At 40.8% G+C, this 21,741-nt stretch overlaps 3 protein-coding genes and 1 long non-coding RNA gene across 4 annotated transcripts; 1 reads left to right on the top strand and 3 right to left on the bottom strand.

Moving 5' to 3' along the window:
- The first annotated feature begins 502 nt into the window (after positions 1-502).
- Positions 503-16,204, top strand: LOC144039650 (uncharacterized). The gene is made up of 2 exons (XR_013289506.1): positions 503-670; positions 15,622-16,204. It is a non-coding gene; the product is annotated as an uncharacterized LOC144039650 (long non-coding RNA).
- Positions 5,411-6,388, bottom strand: LOC144039541 (trace amine-associated receptor 1-like). Its single transcript, XM_077552975.1, has one exon. It carries the CDS (start codon positions 6,386-6,388, stop codon positions 5,411-5,413), a length of 978 nt encoding a protein of 325 aa, XP_077409101.1.
- LOC144039573 (trace amine-associated receptor 1-like) lies at positions 8,882-9,850 on the bottom strand. The gene has a single exon (XM_077553069.1). The coding sequence runs from the start codon at positions 9,848-9,850 to the stop codon at positions 8,882-8,884; it is 969 nt and encodes a 322-aa protein (XP_077409195.1).
- Positions 14,278-15,252, bottom strand: LOC144039556 (trace amine-associated receptor 1-like). The gene has a single exon (XM_077552993.1). It carries the CDS (start codon positions 15,250-15,252, stop codon positions 14,278-14,280), a length of 975 nt encoding a protein of 324 aa, XP_077409119.1.
- Positions 16,205-21,741: the final 5,537 nt, after the last annotated feature.

Here is a 21,741-nt window from a genome sequence, read left to right as displayed (position 1 = left end):
AGCTAAAAATTCAAAATATATTACTGGAATTAACTGAACTTTTGTTGCTAAGTGTCCTGTACAAAAGAAAAAGAGAATATTGGTCCTGAGTGTGGACTTTAAGGACTTTTACCATTCTCATTTGTTGTTTGGGCAATCACTGAAAGTTTGTTCACAAAAGTGATTCTACATGATCTGTTCAAGGAGCCTTTATTGTAATATGAGTGTTGTGCAATTAACTAATGGAATCCCTATGCATGTTTCATTCCAGGTGTTTTTCTGCAAATGCACTAAATAAACACAGTTGTATATTGTATTGTATTATATATTGTTGTATATACTTGTCCACTGTTTGATTAAATCACACACTACACAGTTTAGAAACACAATGCGCGATGCTGTGCCGGGCAGCGTGTTTGGGATGTTTCCGACGACTATTTCGCTACTTCACCCATTTCGTCGGCATTGGCGCATCAGCGACAGCCAATCGGAGTCCACGTCACCAAATACGTCACAAAGCAGACAAAACACAGGAAGCGGTTGTGTGCAGAACATGTAGCATAGGCAATGGAGGATAGCTTGATTGTCAAGGTTTGCGGGCACCCGGAGCTGTATGACATGGCGAGCTACATGTACCAGGACCAGAGCAAAAAGGAGATTGGAGAAAGAAGCGTGGAGGTCGGCTTATCTGGTGAGTTTGTTTGTTTAATTGTCGAAGTGTGAAGCTAGCAATGCTACACTAAAGTTAGCACCACCTACCGGAGCGGCAATCCCTCCCCTCACTGAAATAGCACCTCCCATAGAGCTTTTTCTGGACTGTGAGTGTTAAAACAACACCCAAATCAACAACCAGTCACTTAAAATAATAAACAATGACAGACTCATACATATCCCAATATACCATTATTCCTTAAAATTACATGAAATTAATGGCAAGTTTTTATTTTTCTAATTTGTAATTTCTAGTTCCTGATCATAAAATGGCCACAAGAGGGCTGGTATGGGCCACCGTCGCATAAACCGATACCTTGAAAATAAGATCGTGTGGGTACCAGATGTGTTCGGCCTGCAAGATTGCATCGGGGTCCTTCGGTGGCTTGCGCGCGTGCTGATGACGTCACGCTACAGGATCAAAGCTGCACCATTTTGTGGCTTTGGGAATTCTTTTAGTTATTTGGAAAGAAAAAAAATGACATGTTTTATGCAGAAATACGTACAGTATTAAATCTTACAGTCCGATCATATCTGGTAATGGCAGCAGACAGGAAATGTCGGGGCGTAAGCATAAATGACATAGTGCTTTGAGTATCCTCCCCTTTTTTATTCACAAACATTAACATATACATTTGAAACAATCATACAAATGTAAATGTGTTTTATATGGAGACAAATGATCAAGGCGGGACCCTGATTCAATCTTGCAGGCCGAGTACATCTGGTACACACACCGGATACTCACTATGTAACAATCCGCAGTGTGGCACCGTGCCACGGGTTGGCGGCTCTTTGTTTTTGGTGTGCATGTGCAGCGCTTTTTCGTTTTGGTCGTCAATGTTTGTGACGCCGTAGAAGCGTACGATTATTGTGACGTGTGGTGGTTACAAGAGCTGGTATCAATACTCGCCCATCCCTAATTTTAAGTGAACATTTTTCTGAACTATAAGATGCTATTATGTAATAGCACACATGTTGCTGTGAAAATAAAGATGATCTTAATATTGTATCCCACATTGGAAAATCCAATCTTTATTAGGTATGAAACACAGGGCTCAGTTTTATTTTGATTATTATCAAACTTCCTCCCAGTAATACTTGAGCTGTCGGAATGGGACAAATATATCACCCCAAAAATATTTTGGAGGAAAAATATCATTTAGCGAAATGAAAGTGAATAATCTCTCAGTATAATGTAGTGCAGAACAGCAAACAACAACTATAATAAATGATAATGACAAATTTTGCTCAATTTATACCTGCAGTCAGTTTGTGTAACGTGACCAAACTCAGAAAACAGGTGAGCCGTTAATTCATTCATTCAATTCTTAATTCATATTCCACAAAAACAAAAAAAAACAAAAAAAACAAAATGCCATGTAGTAGTGGGCTCACATAGAACATGTTGCAGCCCTTCGTGTCAAGAAAAACAGCGTTGAGTTTTACTGGTGCAAATCTTTAGTTCTTCGGCTTATCGATGACCGCAAAACTAAAATACATAAAAAATGTGCTTCATATCAAAATCACAACTAAGTTCATGTTACATTTCCAATCAAAATTGTACATATACTGTACATAGAAAAACATACTGCCACGTACCTCGCTTCACCCACCAATGGTACAAACCTAGTAGCCGACGTTGAATGATCTGCACTTGGCAGTCATGCCATGTCCAATATAAGATCAAATGGAGTTGGCTTGTGACAACACTTTATTACCACACAGCACACAGCTGTGGCCACTTATAGAACATATTATTGAAAATATATTTATTTACTTGATGTCTTTTAAGTCATATTGAACACAATTGAAGTAAACATGGTATGGACTTGGACAACCATTCTCGGTTTCTTTGAAAATTAATTATATGGTATACCTCATGGGAGATACAGACTGAAACGTGACTATTGAATTTTGGTGAACAATTGATGCTCCCGTAAGAGTGATTAGAATTGCATATATAGTGATACTGTATATGAAATGGTTTTGCCTGTGGGCCGTCGTAGCCATCAGTGCTTCAGTTTTTACAGACTTGAAACCTTTAAACAAACTAGCAGTCATATATAGGTTTAGTGAAATTCTGCTGTGGTGTAGTTACAGTTTCTACTGGTTTTGATGCCATGTTTAGTCCAAGTTTGATCAAACTGAGCCGAAGAAGACATGGGTGCTACCATCTTATCTTTCGTCTGTCCGACTACCATTCACAAGTCCAACATACCGGTATTTGTTTTTAGATGTGAATGGATGAGTGAACCAGGGTCTCGGTTGAAGTGAATGAGTATGTGTGTAGTCTGGTTGATCATTGTTGCTTGTTTGGTATTATTCAATGATTAAACAAAAACAAGTAAACAAAAAAATAAGCAATATCACATGAGAGGAATTTATGTTGGACAACTTGTATTACCAACCTTAGCCGCGTTTTCCACCGCAGGAACTTCAGGGTAAATTTACGGGGCCAGCCCTGTATGTGCGTGTCTCCACTGCAGGAGCCTTCCCAACCGGGCCACATTTACAGGAATTTACGGGGGAAAGCGGAGGTTCTACTCGAGGGTAGGTACTCCGCCGGCCCGATAAACTCGGGCTTTCATGCTGATTGCCTAAAAATTATTTAGTATAAAAAATTATCTTACCTTCATGCGCGACGATGAGGCATTTTCGGTTTAAGTCTCTTCCACAAAAACAATTCTCTTAATAATCCTTTGCCTATTTTTGTTCCATACGTTCTTCATGTAGACGCCGTCTCCTCTCACTCCAAACTACACTACAAACCAACCATCCATCCATGCCAAGTACATAAAAAAGCTGAAAAAAACGACAACCGCCGCAAGTTTTTCACTTTCCTAGTTGTTGTTGATTTTTGTGACGTCATAGAAACCGTCGCAAGGAGATTAAGTGTCGATCGAAACTCGTGTCTTGCGAGTCAGCCTTTTCAAATTCTTCATTACGCCGTCTCCTCTCACTCAAACCATACATCCACGGCAAGTACATAAAATAAAAAGCAGAGAAAAACGGCAACCGCCACAAGATTTTCTCTTTCCTCGTTGAGATTTTCGTCGCACGGTGCTTGGGTGACGTCACGGGAGAAACCGTCGCACGGCGTTTACGTGTCGATCGAAACTCGTGACGTTGCGAAATGGGTCGTACTCCGCAGTGGAGACACAGCCACAAACGGTTCCTGTGAAAATCCCCGAACGTCCTGTGGTGGAAACGCGGCTCTTGTAGAATTTGAGAGCAACTTGGATACTCGTCAATGTGAAGGGTTGCTTGTTTGATATGCACTTCTGAGTCTGTTTCAATATCAATTTCACGTTATTCATTCTACAAGTGACTATTCGTTTTTCCAAATAATTTATTATGATTCAGTTAATGTTTGGAAAATTGGGGAAAAAGATAAATGTCTTAGTTTGACTAAACACAAAGATAATCAGTCCACTTTCAGGAGGACTAGAGAAATCTGAAAACATTTACAGTCACGAGGCTGAAATAAAAGGATTTGGACCATTTTAAGTTCAAGTGGCTCAAAATGATCAACAGATTAGTTGAATGGATAAATAAAGTACATTAATGGTTGCACTTCTAATTCATTGCGTCAAAGAGATATTACATTTCAATGAATATTATACATATTGTAGACTAAAGTTCTTCAACCCTGGTGCTGCGAAACAGATTGATAAGGATATTTTATTGTTCATAAGAATATAATAAATTCATATACAGACCCTTTTCAAAAAAATTGAATATCCTGGGAAAGTTGAATAATTTCTATAATTCTATTAAAAAAGTCAAACTTTCAAAGATTATAGATTCAGGGCCCACAATTTAGGTGATTTCAAGTATTTATTTATTTATTTATTTTTAACCGCAGGCAATGCAACGGCACATCGAGGCAGTTATTAAGGCAAAGAGATTCCCAACAAACTGCTAAAGATTGACATATCGTTTTGAAAATACCATCTATTCATCCTTTCTTTCCCCATGCAAAACATTCGGAAGTATACATGGTGATTTCTGCACAGTATTCAATTAAAAAAATTAAAATCCTATTATCGTGGAGTTTATGAGCTGGAAGTCCAAATTATGTATGAATAAACAAATAAATACTTGACATAATTTAAATTGTGGGCCCTGAATATATAATCTGTGCACATAATTTTTTTTGAATGGATTTCTGGAAATTATTCAATTTTTCGAGGATATTTAATTTTTTTTACAAAAGGGTCTGTATATTGAGTATCAGATGCATCCGCCTCTACAAAACACTCCTCTCTGCCATGTGATAAAGGGAAAAACAATGAGACCACATAAGACAATATCTGCAACATTATTATTATTATTATCACAATATTGTCAAACCTACTTATGGTACTGGTACAGCTTTATTGCTAGTTGACTAAAATGCATCAAAACTCAGTCTGTATAAAGGGTTACAACAGATTCACAAATGAGACAATGAAATTGTTCATAAACAACATTCTTTAATAGCAGTAGAAACATTGAGGGGGGGGGGCATTAAAATTCACATTTTAATGCAAACAACACAGCAGCATGCCATTCCTGCTAATGTTGAGTTGAAGTTAAGTACAAATGTAACAACCCTTCAGAGCCAAAAACGAGTAATTAACTTAACAAAGGTGATTGACAGTGATTTATCTACTCAAGTCCTCTCACTGCAATTTCAGTTAAATGTAGTAATGTGCAAAAATCAAACAAAACAATATCAAAATAATGCTGAATTAGCATAATCACCCAGGAATATTTTTCCCGATATGATCATCTTGAAGCCACACCTAAACCAGCTGTAAAAAAAGGCATAGATGAATGGATTGAGCATTGAGTTGGATAACGTCAGCCAGTTCAGAATTTCAATTACTGGAACTGGCACTAAATCGTTGCTTAAAGGCAGAAATGTTACACAAAGAAAAAAAGGAGTCCAACAGATCAGAAAAATTCCAAGTACACTTGCTAGAGTTTTGGTGGCTTTTCTCTCAATCTTACTGACAGTCAGTCCAGGCTTAGTTTTGCTGTGAATGCTGCGTGCGTGTCGCAATGCGACAATCAAAATCTTCAGGTAGATACAGAGCATGATGACAACTGGTAAATAGAAAGATAAAATAGGCCCAATAGTGTTTTCCATGAGAACATCAATTAAACACCTTTCTTTGCAATCTTCGCTCTGTAATCCAGCAATCATGACCCCAATTGCAATTAGAGCAGAAACCCCCCAATTGATCAATATCATGATCACAACAACACAATGATTCATTTTAGCCTTGTATGTCAGAGGCTGACACACTGCGTAATATCTGTCAATGGAAATGCAGCAGAGGTTCAAAATAGAGCACGTGCTTAGCGATATGTCAAAACTGCTTCTTATTTTGCAAAACAGGTCCTCATGGTAGATACATGAGCTCAGGGAGAAGGCCATGCTGAGGGGGAAGACTATAAGACCCACAAGAAGATCAGCCACAGCCAGAGAGACAATGAGATAGTTGGTAGGATTTCGGAGCTGTTTGAAATAAAGGATGGTCATTATTACAAAAAGGTTTCCACATATTGTGACAACAGACAACAATGCAAGGAACATATACAATGACACACATAATAAAGAAGGGCTACTTGTCAGCGCATAAGATGCATTTTCTATTTGATAACAAGGATGTACATCATTGATATCAGTCCTGTTGGCAATGGTCATGGTTCTAGGAGGTGGGGGGGAGACACGAAAATTTCAATGTTGTTGAGAAATCCAAAACAGCAAAAAATATGAATGCCTATTGTTATTCAATCTTGTCATGCAATTCTCACATGATACTCTGGAAGCTACACAGCGACCAGTTGTAGCTTCTTTGTATTTTAACACCTCTTTTATGTTTAATTAAACCTCCAGCTGACCAATTGGCTGCAACAAGTAATACATTTTTCATGAGACGCCCACACAACAGTCACTCCCTCATACACAACCATTTTGTGAACATTTTTAATTTTAAAAAGGTATCACAAACGTGAACTCCAAATTTCATTTTGATAATTGAGTGGAATATGTATTTTATTATTTTATTTTATTGGAGTTGTGCTAATCGAGTCGGACTAAAAAAGTGAAACACAAGATTTACATTAGATTAGGACTGTATTCCTTTATAGTCTCAATGGGGGAAAAAAACAATACATTAAATTCAAATTATTTCTAAATGTTCCACAAGGATTGTGTGTGTTTTATGCTACTCTTGTTGGTCAGTTATTAAATTCAACTATGTAATATCTATCAAACTGTAGCAGCAAAAACGAACTAAACAGATTATATTTCCCCCACATTTGTTGTGACTGTAACAATCGGTAGTGCGGCACCGCGCCACGGGGTGGCGCTTCTTTGTTTTTGTGTGTAGCACTTCTTCGTTTTTGGCGGTGAATGTATTTTTTTTTATACCGTGGAAGCTACGGCTATTGTAACGCGTGGTGGGGCCGAGCCCTTTGTTTTTCTTTCTTAATAAAGTGAATCCGTTGACTCCCAATCCTTTTGTTGGTCTCCCGTTTTTTTTTTTTTTTTTTTTGCTGTCCCGCTGCGCCATCCACGGCCGATCAGCCCGCGCGCGTTACTTGTGGTGGGAGGCTAGCTTCGTACAGGTTAGCATCTGCAGGTTCAGCTGTTGTGTGCAAAGTGCCCAATTACGTCTTTTGCCATTTCAAATAACCGCTGATCCGGATGTATTTATTTATTTATTTATCATAAGTATAGATAACAACACAGACCTATTATTAGTGCTACCCCCCCCCTTTTTTTTTTCTTTTTCTTTTTTTAACTTCTTTACTCATTCATTACATTGCTTGGCCTATCTTACATGAAATTGTTTTTAAATGTCTAAATACAAACTACATAGGTGCTATACTTGTTAAGGATTACACAAAATAGTTAAATGCAATGGTAACCATGGAGTAATGTAATTTCTTATAATTCAATGGCTATTTTAAGGCAAGTTTAGAAGGTAAAGGTATGAAGCAGGAACAAAAAAAGATTTATTGTTTCAAACACACCCACTCACGCACGCACGCACGCACGCACGCACGCACACACACACACACACACACACACACACACGCACACACACACACGTGAACACAAACAAACAAAAGAAAATCTGCAACTTGTAAAATGCTCTCTATTTTTCATTCGTTTTGCATACCATGAAAAATATGTTTTTAAAACCTAGCATTTGAATGATCTTGTTTGCAGTATTTTTAAATAATCCACAAAGGTTGGATCGAGGCAACCTGAGGAAAAAGGTTCAAAATCCTGAGCCCAAGTGCAATCATAACGGCAATAAACTCAGGCCTAAGCTTTTTAGATTAAAGGTAAACATGTTCAACAAACAAGAATATTCAAGTTGCCTCAATTTTGACTTAACATATTACCATGCCATGGAATTTCCCATAATATGATGATACACAATCTCATACAGTACAGTATGTTTCAATAATTTCTTAGGTTGTAAAATTAATAAGGATACAAATTGTATTATGTTATTTAACTCTTCTTTTCAGTGATTGGTAATAAGTGGGTAAATGTAAGACTTAGTAACGAAATTTTACAAGATAAAAAAAAAGCATTACAACTGTGTAATGATTTAATAAAAAGCCAGATTAATAAATTGGGAGGCAACTTTAACATTTGGGTCATTTATTTATTCATTTTTACTTCAATTACCATTTTCAGAGTATGACTTTCAGTATGCTCAGCATAGAACTATTGAAGGAATTGTCATATAATACCAAAAAAAGATTACAATAACACTTCAAATGACCACTAATCATCCATCCCCCCTGAAATTAAGATGCTACACAATAAGCATACAAGTTGTTTTTCATAACAAAAAAATTGAATACAGTACATTATTAGCATGACATCCTATAAACAGAAAAGTAATCCATTTATTTTAAGAAAATAAATAATGGTATGTGGTATGCTTTAAATGTGCTGTTTGTAATATTAATTACTAGTTAAATATTAAAGATGGTGCATTTTTCAAATAAAATTTCACAAATATTTTCAGAGAATATTGAACTGTAAAACAAAAGTCCCCAAAATTAGGTCAGAAATGGCCACAAAATGTGAAGGTGTGGACATTATGCTGTAATTCAGTAATTTAACATCATGATGTTGCATACTCATACTCCAATATAAGCATGACCAACATCAAAACAAATTGGAATCACCAAAATCACCTTGAAATATTTTCCCAGTTATAATCATTTTAAAAGCAGACCGGAACCAGTTGTAAAAGAAAGCATAAATAAACGGATTCAGCATTGAATTTGATAATGTGAGCCAGTTCAATGTTTCAATCACGGGAATTGTTAGGGGATGAGTGAAGAGTGGCTGAAAGACAACACAAAAAAAGTAAGGTGTCATGAACAATAAAAACACTCCCATAACAATAGCCAGAGTTTTGGTCGCTTTCCTCTCCACCTTACTCACAGAGTTTGAGTTCTGGATGCTGCTCACCTGTCTCTGAGCTACAAAGAAAATCTTCAAGTAGATGCAGATCATAATAATTGCGGGTTGGTAAAAACTATAAATGGGTCCCATAATGTGTGACAAAATAACAGCAACAGAGCACATGTCCTCACATGTACCTTGGCTGAATCCTCCTATTATTATACCAAGTGCAATCATAACGGCAATAAACCAGCATATGAGAATCATAGTCAGAGCTACTTGATCGGTTATTTTTGATCTATATGTTAGAGGCTGACACACAGCATAATATCTGTCAATGGAAATGCAACATAAATTCAGAATGGATGATGTGCACAGTGACACATCAAAGATGTCTCTGATTTTACAGATCAAATTCTCGTGAAGAATACACGAGGTCACAGTAAAGACCATACTGAAAGGAAAAACTAAAACACCAACGAGCAGGTCAGCAAAAGATAGCGACAGAATAAAATAGTTAGGCGGCGTGTGAAGCTGTTTGAAGTACACAACTGAGATGATCACAAGAAGATTTCCACATATTGTAACAACGGACAAAAGAGTAAGGACACAATATATGAAGATACATATTATGGAAGGGTCACTTGTGAATATCAAAGATGAATTGTATGTCTCATAACAAGGATGTAAGGCATCAGTCCCATTGCCGGTCCATTCCGATTCCATGCTTCAAGATTTCTGCAAAACTGATCCACAGTATTAGCATTTCAGATAATTCTATTCAAATGGGATTTAACCAAAACACAACTCCATATAACATAACATAACATAACATTTAACAAAGAATTACCTTTAAGTAAATTAATATCCTTTCCTTAACCACTTTTACACTTGTTTCTATAATCCTACCTGTTCAATTTGTGTATACAGTCTGATCGTTCTTGAATTAGTGGCACCCTCCCATAGTCAGTGCCATCTTGCTATTTATAAACGTGCATCTCATTAACATAATCAAAACAGACTGTGATTCAAATTCAGATGATGCATAATGGCAGACTGCCACCTACTTCTATTTTTTGTTGCTACGCAAAAATTGGAATTAATAGTTGCATTTCAATTTTGTAGGATCGGAATAAACTAATTAGTAACTTCATGTCACAAGATTGATTGATGTGATTTGCATACTGTAAGTGTTGCTCTCTTTGTTCTTCTGAATTTCAATGAGACTATTCCTGGTTAAATAAAGTTTCAATACAAAAATCATTATAAAATAGGCTGTGGCTCCTTTGGTGCAAGTCTTTAAACGGTATGTGTGTTTTTACTTGAACCAAGAGTCAATAGCATCATGGTTTGAACAAAATGAACTTTGGTCGCCAGTTTGCCCCCCCCCCCCCCCCCCCCCAAAAGAAAAACTCGGTAAAACCAGGTTTATCTAACAGCGCAGGTGATGCAACGGAATTTTGTTGGATTTGATCAAGGCACAGGCAGACAGATCTGTGCTGTGCAGACATTAACTCATTTGCTCCCAAAAACGTATAAAAATGTTTTTTTCTTTTTTCAAATATTACCATGGTCCCAAAAATGTATTTATATGTTTAAAAAAAAAGTTTTTTATACTAGAGCATACAGAAGGCTTTGATGCAGCCTCTGACCTGAAGAGGTTGCTTAAAGCAATAGTGGTTACGGCCAGCAGGTGGCAGCAGAGTATAAGATGTTGCAACAAGCTCTTTTTGCCAGTGGTTTGTGAATAATAATTAAACTGGCTACATCATCCGCAAGAGAAAATCTTGCAGTTTACCGCCTGCCAATGTCCACTTTTAGTACATTATTTATTTATTTATTTATTATCATTCATTTGTAAAAGAAAGAAAATACAATATAAATCAATATTCTTCAGTGTTGAATGAAAAGGAGCAGAAAGAAGACAAGTGTTAGTTCAATCACAAGGTAAAGTAATTAAAAAACAACATAAACAACACCAACAGCTTGTCTCATAGTCACATCTGTACTCGATTTACGATTTTATTGCTGACATTACACGCAGCAACAAAAATGACAATGGCATAATGTTCAAACTTAATCTCGTTCATATTTCTTTAACAAGATGGATTTAGTAATTCTTTTAAATGTAATTTTTGAATTGGATTCCTTGATTTCTTTATTAAAATGGTTCCATAAGATGATTCCTCTTACTGAAACACATAAAAAAAACAATAAAAAAAAACAACAACCATCCAGCCAAGATTATTTTACCTTCATCTGCATCAGGGTTGTTATAGTTTTGGAATTTTCATTTTAGTTATTTTTTTAGGTTTTTATTTATTTAATTTTGTTAGTTTTAATTCGTTTTCAGGGTGGTTCTGTTGGTTTTTATTAATTTTTGTTATTTAAATAAAATGCATAGTTTTAGTTTAGTTTTAGGTAGTTTCAGTATCAGTGGGAATCGTTATCAGGCTTCTCCAGAGCTTGCTAATTAGCTGATGATATGAATCACCTGTGTTGGCTGCGGGAGACATGGAAAACAGGCTGGATACCGGTCCCCGAGGACCAGGGTTGAGGACCACTGGACTAGATGATGTCCATCTGTGTGATACACGTTCTTATTCCGGTTAAATAAATATACGTAAAATCACATTTTGAATCATCCCCAAAAGGCTCATGCATTAAATTAATTAACAAAGACTAAAATGAAGGACTTTTTCCCGATATAATTATAATTAGTTTTGAAAACATAAAATGTAGTTTTAGCATTTTCCTTTTTATTTTATTTTGTTAACGAAATAGTTTTTTGAATTTTAGTTTTGTTTTTTTCATTCGTTTTCCTTAACTAAAATAACCTTGATCTGCATACATTATTTTGCTTGCTACATCTTGTTATTACTGCAAGTCCAACCTTCCTATAGCATTCGATATATTGTGACATCAATCAAGTATAATTAGGGCCCAAGCAGCAACCACAGACAGAGGGCAGGAAATTTGAACCCAAATCTAGTCTGAAAACTATTGGCCAGAGGCTTACAGAGGTACCCATTGTGAACAGCCAAGTTGTTAATTAGAAGATGTTTGAGTCATAAATGGCCAAATAAAAAGGCTATTATAAAGACATTTTTATCAAATTTCTACAATGAGCAGCTTCAAAAATAAAATGTAAAAACTTTGAGAACCACTGCATTGGAGCGTCTTCTTTTTGTTTTCATGGGTCTTAGAACATTGGAATGTTTTATTATTGCAGTGATGTTTGTCATACTTCCCTTTAAAGGTGTTTCCCTGCCACTTCTTAAGCTTCTCACTTGATTGCTATTTTCCACAGTGACGCCCAAGACCCAACAATGCAAGTCAGAAGTAGGAAGTGCAATGCAGTCAAGCAAAAGTGGCGTGTTAAATGTTATATTTAGAATGTGCTGCAGACCAGGAAAAAACATTTCAAAGAGAATTTATAGCTATTAGTCAAGTTGTTTCTGTCAGCAAGGTGTTTGATTGCTGCTAAGTGATTAGCACAACTGCCCAGTCGATAGATTTTGGGTTAAATTCATAGCTCAAGCCATCTCGTGTAGTGTGGAGTTTGTATGTTCTGCTTGTACTCGCGGTTTCCTCACACATTACTAGAATATATGCATGACTAATTTGTTCATACGTGAGAATATGAACGCTTTATTATCACATCTCATCTTGATAGCCGAGTATATATACCGCTTGTAATGTGTCTTAACAATAATACAGTACAGGAAGTATATTTTAATTATTTCTAAACTAAAATGAGGCCTAAGGCAAGAACTGGGGAAAGTACTAAGTGACAATAACATAGGCGAGGCTGCATTGCTGAGGATGGCAGCACCCCATTTCTGAGATGGCGATGATGGCATGGCTACAAGAAAGATTGCGCTGTAACCAGGAAACTCAATAGGTGATGCACATGTAAAACATATGGCGGGGCAGATATTAGCAATATAATAGCAAATAGACAAGAGGGAAACAGCTGAAATTTTTTACTTGGATTATTGGATATTTGCTATGTGTTTGTTTCTTTGTTTTAATATGCATTTTTTATGTATTGCCATCTTGCTTTTTATCTTAAAGCACATTGAGCTATGCTTGCCATATGAAATATGCTGTACAAATAAAATTTACAGTGACACTAGAGGCCACTACTGGAAATGAGAGAAAAACCTGAGCAGTAATAAGAAAGAACACACTTAAAAAGTAAATAAATAAAACAAATGGCGCATTGTTAACTTTAAGGTGCATTTTTATAAAGATTGGCGTTACAATAGGCATATAAATAAATAAATGTGGGGGGAAAAGTATGGTGCACTGCATAGTAGCTACATGTGATATAGGTTTTGCTGTGAGACGTGGAAAGATGGTGTCATGTTAGATGAAACAGAACCGTATACAATATACAAAACGGATGGCAACAGTCAAGATGCTCTTGAGCAAGGCACACTTTTTCCCTCCAAATCGCTCCTTGCATGCCTGCATGTGTGATATGGTTCTCCATGCAGTATACAACAAAAAACATACAGCAAAGTGTGAGTTCAATTTGCACTTTAGGGAATATGATTAAAATGAATCAAAATTAAAATATACTGTACAGCAATGGCATTACACACACACAAAAATGGTTATGACAAAGATATTGAAAAAAATAAAATAAAATGCAAGGTTTCGGTTCTTAAGAAGATTTATTAGACATTCTAATCCTGTTGAACCACAGAGCCCACATTTCATAACAAATCACATTTACGGTTGGTCAGTTACATAACACACGTATTCCATCAGCCAGTCCACGTTGCTTCCTTACTCCTGCTGCAATCTTCTCTCTCCATCTTCCCTTCCTCTCTTTTACCACTTGATATCAACCAAAATGGTGGTGCAGAGGGTTTCTTCATCTGAGGGCAGCTAAAAGGTGATATGGTTGAACTATAAAATACTTCCATAATGATAGGCAGAGTTTTGGTAGCTTTTGTCTTCATTTTTACTAACAGTTCATCGTGACTTCGTACCCTGACTTGCTGTGCACAAGACTAATAGCAAATGCATATAAAAGGAAAATATACACGCCAGAGCGGTTGGAAATTAGTGCATGAATTAACCTCTTCTAAACATTCACAGAAAATTACAATAATATCCAAACAAGCAAAGAAAAAAAATAATCAAAAGAGTTTTGTGTTAGTTAAATCGTTTTTAAATATTTTTCCAGTAATGATGAGTCTAAAAGCTGATCTGAACCAGCTGTAAAAGAAAGCATAAATGAATGGATTAAGCATCGAATTTGAAAGTGTAAGCCAATTTAGTGTTTCAATCACAGCGATTGGCATTATATCAAATGTTAAAGGCTGAAAGATGATACAAATGAAGTATGGTGTCCAACATAAAATAAAAACTCCCATAACAGTTGCCAGAGTTTTGGTCGCTTTTCTCTCCATTTTATTGACAGTTGTACTCTGATTCGTAATCTGGATGTTGCGTACTTGTCTCTGTGCCACAAGGAAAATCCTAAAGTAGATACTAAGCATTATGATAACTGGTACATAAAAGGAAAATATGCATGCCAGAGTGGTCGAAATTAGTGCATCGATTAGGCATTGTTCTTCACATTTCCCTTGATTAAATCCTGCTCCTGTAATTCCAATTCCTATTAGTGCAGAAACACCCCAGCTTACCAAAATCATAATGCCAATCACATGAGAATGTATTTTACTTCTGTAGGTCAGAGGCTGGCACACTGCGTAATATCTGTCAATGGAAATACAACAGAGGTTCAAAATTGAAGCTGTGCTCAGCGTGACATCAAAACTGCCTCGTATTTTACATAACAGGCCTTCATGATGCCAACAGGAGAATACAGTGAAGGCCATGCTAAAAGGAAAAACCAAAATTCCCACAAGCAGATCAGCCACAGCTAAAGACAGAATGAGATAGTTAGTAGGGATGTGGAGCTGTTTGAAATATATAATAGCAATTATTACAAGGAGGTTTCCGCATATTGTACAAAAAGATAATAAACTAAGAAAAACATATAATGCAACACATATAATTGAAGGATTACTTGTAAATATGTAAGTTGTATTATCTAATACATAGCAGGGGTGTATGTAATTACTAACTTTGGACAGCTCTGATTCCATTCTTCTGCATTTCTGTGAATAAACATTTCATTAATAATCAAGTAAACTGAAAGCAGAGTTCAACATTCATGAAAACGAAGAAGGTTACCAAGTTAGCAAGTGCATCCGTGTTGTCCTCACTCTGTGGGCAATGTGTTTCAACCCCTCCATTTTTATCATATGTAAGGCAGATACTTTGTCCAATCAGAGCGCAAGCTTTTTTTCCCCTTTTTTTTTTATGACATCATGCATAGTTTCGAGAAAGTTTTCTACTAGTTCGATGCCACTTTATTTCTTAACACTTAAAAGTATTATTTCCTTTCATTTTTTGGTGTTATTTCTCACAGTTTTGTTACTTTTAACCACTAAGTGCTATTTTCATTCCTTTAGTTGGTATTAATCTCTTTCTGGACCTGGACTTGCCACCTCTGGACTCAAACCTGGTACTCTTGGGGTGCAACAACACTAAAGGGCTCCGCACACAAGAGGCGACAAGTGACAGCGAAATACGTACCTCGTCGCCAGGTCTCAACACACGGTAGGCGACAAGCAGTTGCGACGGCGGCAGCGACTGACGTCACCCTCTAGCGCAGCTTGTTGACAATAGATTTGATTGGCTATTAAATTGGAGTGAATCATTGTAAACGGAAGTTCCACTACAGTACATAGTTCGAAGATAAAAATTCAAAATATATTACTGGAATTAACTGAACTATTGTTGCTAAGTGTCCAAAAGAAAAAGAGAATATTGGGTCCTGAGTGTGCACTTTAAGGACTTTTACCATTCTCATTTGTTGTTTGGGCAGTCACTGAAAGTTTGTTCACAAAAGTGATTCCACATGATCTGTTCAAGGAGCCTTTATTGTAATATGAGTGTTGTGCAATTAACTAATGGAATCCCTATGCATGTTTCATTCCATGTGTTTTTCTGCAAATGCACTAAATAAACAGTTGTATATTGTATTGTATTATATATTGTTGTATATACTTGTCCACTGTTTGATTAAATCACACACTACACAGTTTAGAAACACAATGCACAATTCTGTGCCGGGCAGCGTGTTTGGGATGTTTCCGACGAGCATTTCGCTACTTTGCCCATATTGTCTGCGTTTTCTGAATTGAACTTTTGGCGCCATCGCATCAGCGACAGCCAATCGGAGTCCACGTCACCAAATACGTCACAAAGCAGACAAAACACAGGAAGCGGTTGTGTGCAGAACGTGTAGCATAGGCAATGGAGGATAGCTTGATTGTCAAGGTTTGCAGGCACCCGGAGCTGTATGACATGGCGAGCTACATGTACCAGGGCCAGAGCAAAAAGGAGATTGGAGGAAGAAGCGTGGAGGTCGGCTTATCTGGTGAGTTTGTTTGTTTGATTGTCGAAGTGTGAAGCAAGCTAGCAATGCTACACTAAAGTTAGCACCACCTACCGGGGCGGCAATCCCTCCTCTCACTGAAATAGCACCACCCATAGAGCTTTTTCTGCACTGTGAGTGTTAAAACAACACCCAAATCAACAACCAATCACTTAAAAATAATAAACAATGACAAACTCATACATATCCCAATATACCATTATTCCTTAAAATTGAAAATTGAAATTAATGGCAAGTTTTTATTTTTCTAATTTTTAATTTCTAGTTCCTGATCATAAAATGGCCACAAGAGGGCAGGTATGGGCCACCGTCGCATAAACCGATACCTTGAAAATAAGATCGGTGTGGGTACCAGATGTGTTCGGCCTGCAAGATTGCATCGGGGTCCTTGGGTGGCTTGCGCGCGTGCTGATGACGTCATGCTACTGGATCAAAGCTGCACCATTTTGTGGCTTTGGGAATTCGTTTAGTTATTTGCAAAATTTTATGCAGAAATACGTACAGTATTAAATCTTACAGTCCGATCATATCTTGTAATGGCAGGAGACAGGAAATGTCGGGGCGTAAGCATAAACGACATAGTGCTTTGAGTATCCTCCCCTTTTTTATTCACAAACATCAACATATACATTTGAAACAATCATACAAATGTAACTCTTGTGTTTTATATGGAGACAAATGATCAAGGCGGGACCCTGATTCAATCTTGCAGGCCGAGTACATCTGGTACACACACCGGATACTCACTATGTAACAATCCGCAGTGTGGCACCGTGCCACGGGTTGGCGCCTCTTTGTTTTTGGAGTGCAGCGCTTTTTCGTTTTGGTCGTCAATGTTTGTGACGTCGTAGAAGCGTACGATTATTGTGACGTGTGGTGGTTACAAGAGCTGGTATCAATACTCGCCCATCCCTAATTTTAAGTGAACATTTTTTTGAACTATGAGATGCTATTATGTAATAGCACACATGTTGCTGTGAAAATAAAGACGATCTTAACTCTTTTACTGCCAAGGACGTTAAATGACGTTTAGTAAAAACCTACGGAGGGCCGCCAAGGACGTTAAAAGATGTTCTCCAATTTTTTTTTTTTTGGGAAATGGGTGGAGGAAAGCCTTGACCCGGGGTGAAAGTTTCAAGCAGATCGAGTTAGCCTAATGACAATTTTTGGCCCCTAGATGGCAGCGATGACTCTCTTTTGACAAGATTGGGTAGGCGTCAGTAGAAGACGTGAGGCGGAGCTAGAGGGGACAATGGCTGAGGATGGGAAGCGAAAATGGCGACCGGTTGCAAGCAGCTCACGCTTGAGCATTTTTTTCAAAGACGAAAAGCATCGACCAGTGCTAAAGAGTACATTCATGACGACGATGATCATCATCGATGATGATGATGGTGACTCCGAGGTTGACGCTGAAGTTGGAAGCGTTGATGCCGAAGTTGGAAGCGTTGACGCGGCGGCTATGACCACGTCATAAAGCCTCACCGGCTAGCGATGCTAACACCGGAAAACGCGGAGCACAACCGAGCACTTCTGCACAGGCGGACGTTCAATTCTGCCGATGAAGAGTACCTCGAGTCCGTCCATCCGTCCGTCTTCTTCCGCTTATCCGGGGTCGGGTAGCGGGGGCAGCAGCTTTAGCAGGGAAGCCCAGACTTCCCTTTCCCCAGCCACTTCAGCCAGCTCCTCCGACGGGATCCCAAGGCGTTCCCAGGCCAGCCGAGAGACGTAGTCTCTCCAGCGTGTCCTGGGTCGTCCCCGGGGCCTCCCACCGGTAGGACTTGCCCGGAACACCTCCCCAGGGGGCATCCGAACCAGATGCCCGAGCCACCTCAACTGGTTCCTCTCAACGTGGAGGAGTAGCGGCTCGACGCTGAGTCCCTCCCAGATGACCGAGCTTCTCAACCTATCTCTAAGGGAGAGCCCGGCTACCCTGCGGAGGAAACTCATTTCGGCCACTTGTATCCGGGATCTTGTTCTTTCGGTCACGACCCACAGCTCGTGACCATAGGTGAGGGCAGGAACGTAGATCGACCGGTAAATCGAGAGCTTTGCCTTTCGGCTCAGCTCCTTCTTCACTACAGCGGACCGATACAGCGTCCGCATCACTGCAGACGCTGCACCGATCCGCCTGTCGATCTCCCGCTCTAACCTACCCTCACTCGGGAACAAGACTCCAAGATACTTGAACTCCTCCACTTGGGGCAGGATCTCATCCCCGACCCGGAGAGGGCACTCCACCCTTTTCCGACTGAGGACCATGGTCTCGGATTTGGAGGTGCTGATCCTCATCCCAACCGCTTCACACTCGGCTGCGAACCGCTCCAGTGAGAGCTGGAGATCACGGCTTGAAGAAGCCAACAGCACCACATCATCTGCAAAAAGCAGAGATGCAACGCTGAGGCCACCAAACCGGACCCCCTCAACGCCTCGGCTGCGCCTAGAAATTCTGTCCATAAAAGTTATGAACAGAATCGGTGACAAAGGGCAACCTTGGCGGAGTCCAACCCTCACAGGAAACAAATTCGACTTACTGCCGGCAATGCGGACCAAACTCTGACATCGGTCGTACAGGGACCGAATAGCCCGTATCAGGGGGCTCGGTGCCCCATACTCCCGAAGCACCCCCCACAGGATTCCCCGAGGAACACGGTCAAATGCCTTCTCCAAGTCCACAAAGCACATGTGGACTGGTTGGGTGAACTCCCACGAACACTCGAGGACCCTGCTGAGGATGTAGAGTTGGTCCACTGTTCCACGGCCGGGACGAAAACCACACTGCTCCTCCTGAATCCGAGTTTCGACCTCCCGACGGACCCTCCTCTCCAGCACCCCTGAATAGACCTTACCTGGGAGGCTGAGGAGTGTGATCCCTCTAAAGTTGGAACACACCCTTCGGTCCCCCTTCTTAAAAAGGGGAACCACCACCCCGGTCTGCCAATCCAGAGGCACTGTCCCCGATGTCCACGCGATGCTGCAGAGACGTGTCAACCACGACAGCCCCACAACATCCAGAGCCTTTAGGAACTCTGGGCAGATCTCATCCACCCCCGAGGCTTTGCCACCGAGAAGCTTTCCAAACACCTCGGCGACTTCGACCCCAGAGATAGGGGAGCCCACCTCAGAGTCCCCAGACTCTGCTTCCTCAAAGGAAGGCGGGTCGGTGGAATTGAGGAGGTCTTCGAAGTACTCTCCCCACCGATTCACGACGTCCCCAGTCGAGGTCAACAGCACCCCATCTCCACTATACACAGTGTTAACGGCGCACTGCTTTCCTCTCCTGAGACGCCGGATGGTGGACCAGAATTTCCTTGAAGCCGTCCGAAGTCGTTTTCCATGGCCTCACCGAACTCCTCCCATGTCCGATTTTTTGCCTCAGCGACCGCCGAAGCCGCATTCCGCTTGGCCAGCCGGTACCTGTCAGCAGCCTCCGGAGTCCCACAGGCCAAAAAGGCCCAATAGGACTCCTTCTTCAGCTTGACGGCAACCCTTACCGCTGGTGTCCACCAGCGGGTTCGAGGATTGCCGCCACGACAGGCACCAACCACCTTACGGCCACAGCTCCGATCGGCCGCCTCAACAATGGAAGCACGGAACATGGTCCACTCGGAATCAATGTCCTCCGCCTCCCCCGGGACAATGGAGACGCTCTGCCGGAGATGGGCGTTGAAACTCTTTCTGACAGGGGATTCGGCCAGACGTTCCCAGCAGACCCTCACAATACGTTTGGGCCTGCCTGGTCGGACCGGCATCTTACCCCGCCATCGGAGCCAACACACCACCAGGTGGTGATCAGTTGACAGCTCCGCCCCTCTCTTAACCCGAGTGTCCAGCACATGTGGCCGCAAATCCGATGACACGACTACAAAGTCGATCATTGAACTGCGGCCTAGGGTGTCCTGATGCCAAGTGCACATATGGACATTCTTGTGCTTGAACATGGTGTTCGTTATGGTCAGTCCGTGGCGAGCACAGAAGTCCAACAACAAAACACCGCTCGGGTTTCGATCGGGGGGGCCATTCCTCCCAATCATGCCCCTCCAGGTCTCACTGTCATTACCCACGTGAGCGTTGAAGTCCCCCAGCAGAACGAGGGAGTCCCCAGGGGGTGCGCTCTCCAACACACCCTCCAAGGACTCCAGGAAGGGTGGGTACTCTGAGCTGCTGTTCGGTGCATAAGCACAAACAACAGTCATGACCCGTCCCCCCACCCGAAGGCGGAGGGAGGCTACCCTCTCATTCACCGGGGTAAACCCCAACGTACAGGCGGCTAGCCGGGGGGCAATGAGTATACCCACACCTGCCCTGCGCCTCTCACCGTGGGCAACTCCAGAGTGGAAGAGGGTCCAGCCCCTCTCGAGAGGATTGGTACCAGAACCCAAGCCGTGTGTGTAGGCGAGTCCGACTATATCTAGTCGGAACTTCTCAGCCTCGCACACCAGCTCGAGCTCCTTCCCTGTCAGAGAAGTGACATTCCATGTCCCCAGAGCTAGCTTCAGTAGCCGGGGGTCGGACCGCCAAGGCCCCCGCCTTTGGCTGCCACCCAACTCACTGCGCACCCGACCCCTTTGGCCCCTTCCACCGGTGGTGAGCCCACGGGAAGGGGGACCCACGTTGCCTTTTCGGGCTGTGCCCGGCCGGGCCCCATGGGTATAGGCCCGGCCACCAGGCGCTCGCCTTCGAGCCCCACCTCCAGGCCTAGCTCCAGAGGGGGGCCCCGGTGACCCGCGTCCGGGCAAGGGAAACGAGGATCCAAAGTTCGTGTTCATCATTGGGGTCGTTTGAGCCATACTTTGTCTGGTCCCTCACTTAGGACCTGTTTGCCATGGGTGGTCCTACCAGGGGCATGAAGCCCCGAACAACATAGCTCCCAGGCTCATTGGGACACACAAACCCCTCCACCACGATAAGGTGATGACTCACGGAGGGGAGTACCCCGAGTCCAATGCATATTCATCGGAGGAGTGGGTACGGTCTGCTACTTGCTATTCCTCGGAAAAAAAGGCCGTCAAGAAAGTGTAACGTCTGCACGCGAAACATTTGTAAATAGTTTGCGAAATTGTTTTGTCAAATTGTTACACTGTTGAATGGAAATAAACATATTTTGCAATCTAAAAACACTTTTTCATTGTTG

This window comes from Vanacampus margaritifer, chromosome 19 (assembly GCF_051991255.1).
Source record: "Vanacampus margaritifer isolate UIUO_Vmar chromosome 19, RoL_Vmar_1.0, whole genome shotgun sequence".
Lineage (NCBI taxonomy): Eukaryota > Metazoa > Chordata > Actinopteri > Syngnathiformes > Syngnathidae > Vanacampus > Vanacampus margaritifer.
The sequence above is the reverse complement of the archived record's forward strand: the minus strand, read 5'-3'. Positions and strand labels throughout refer to the sequence as shown.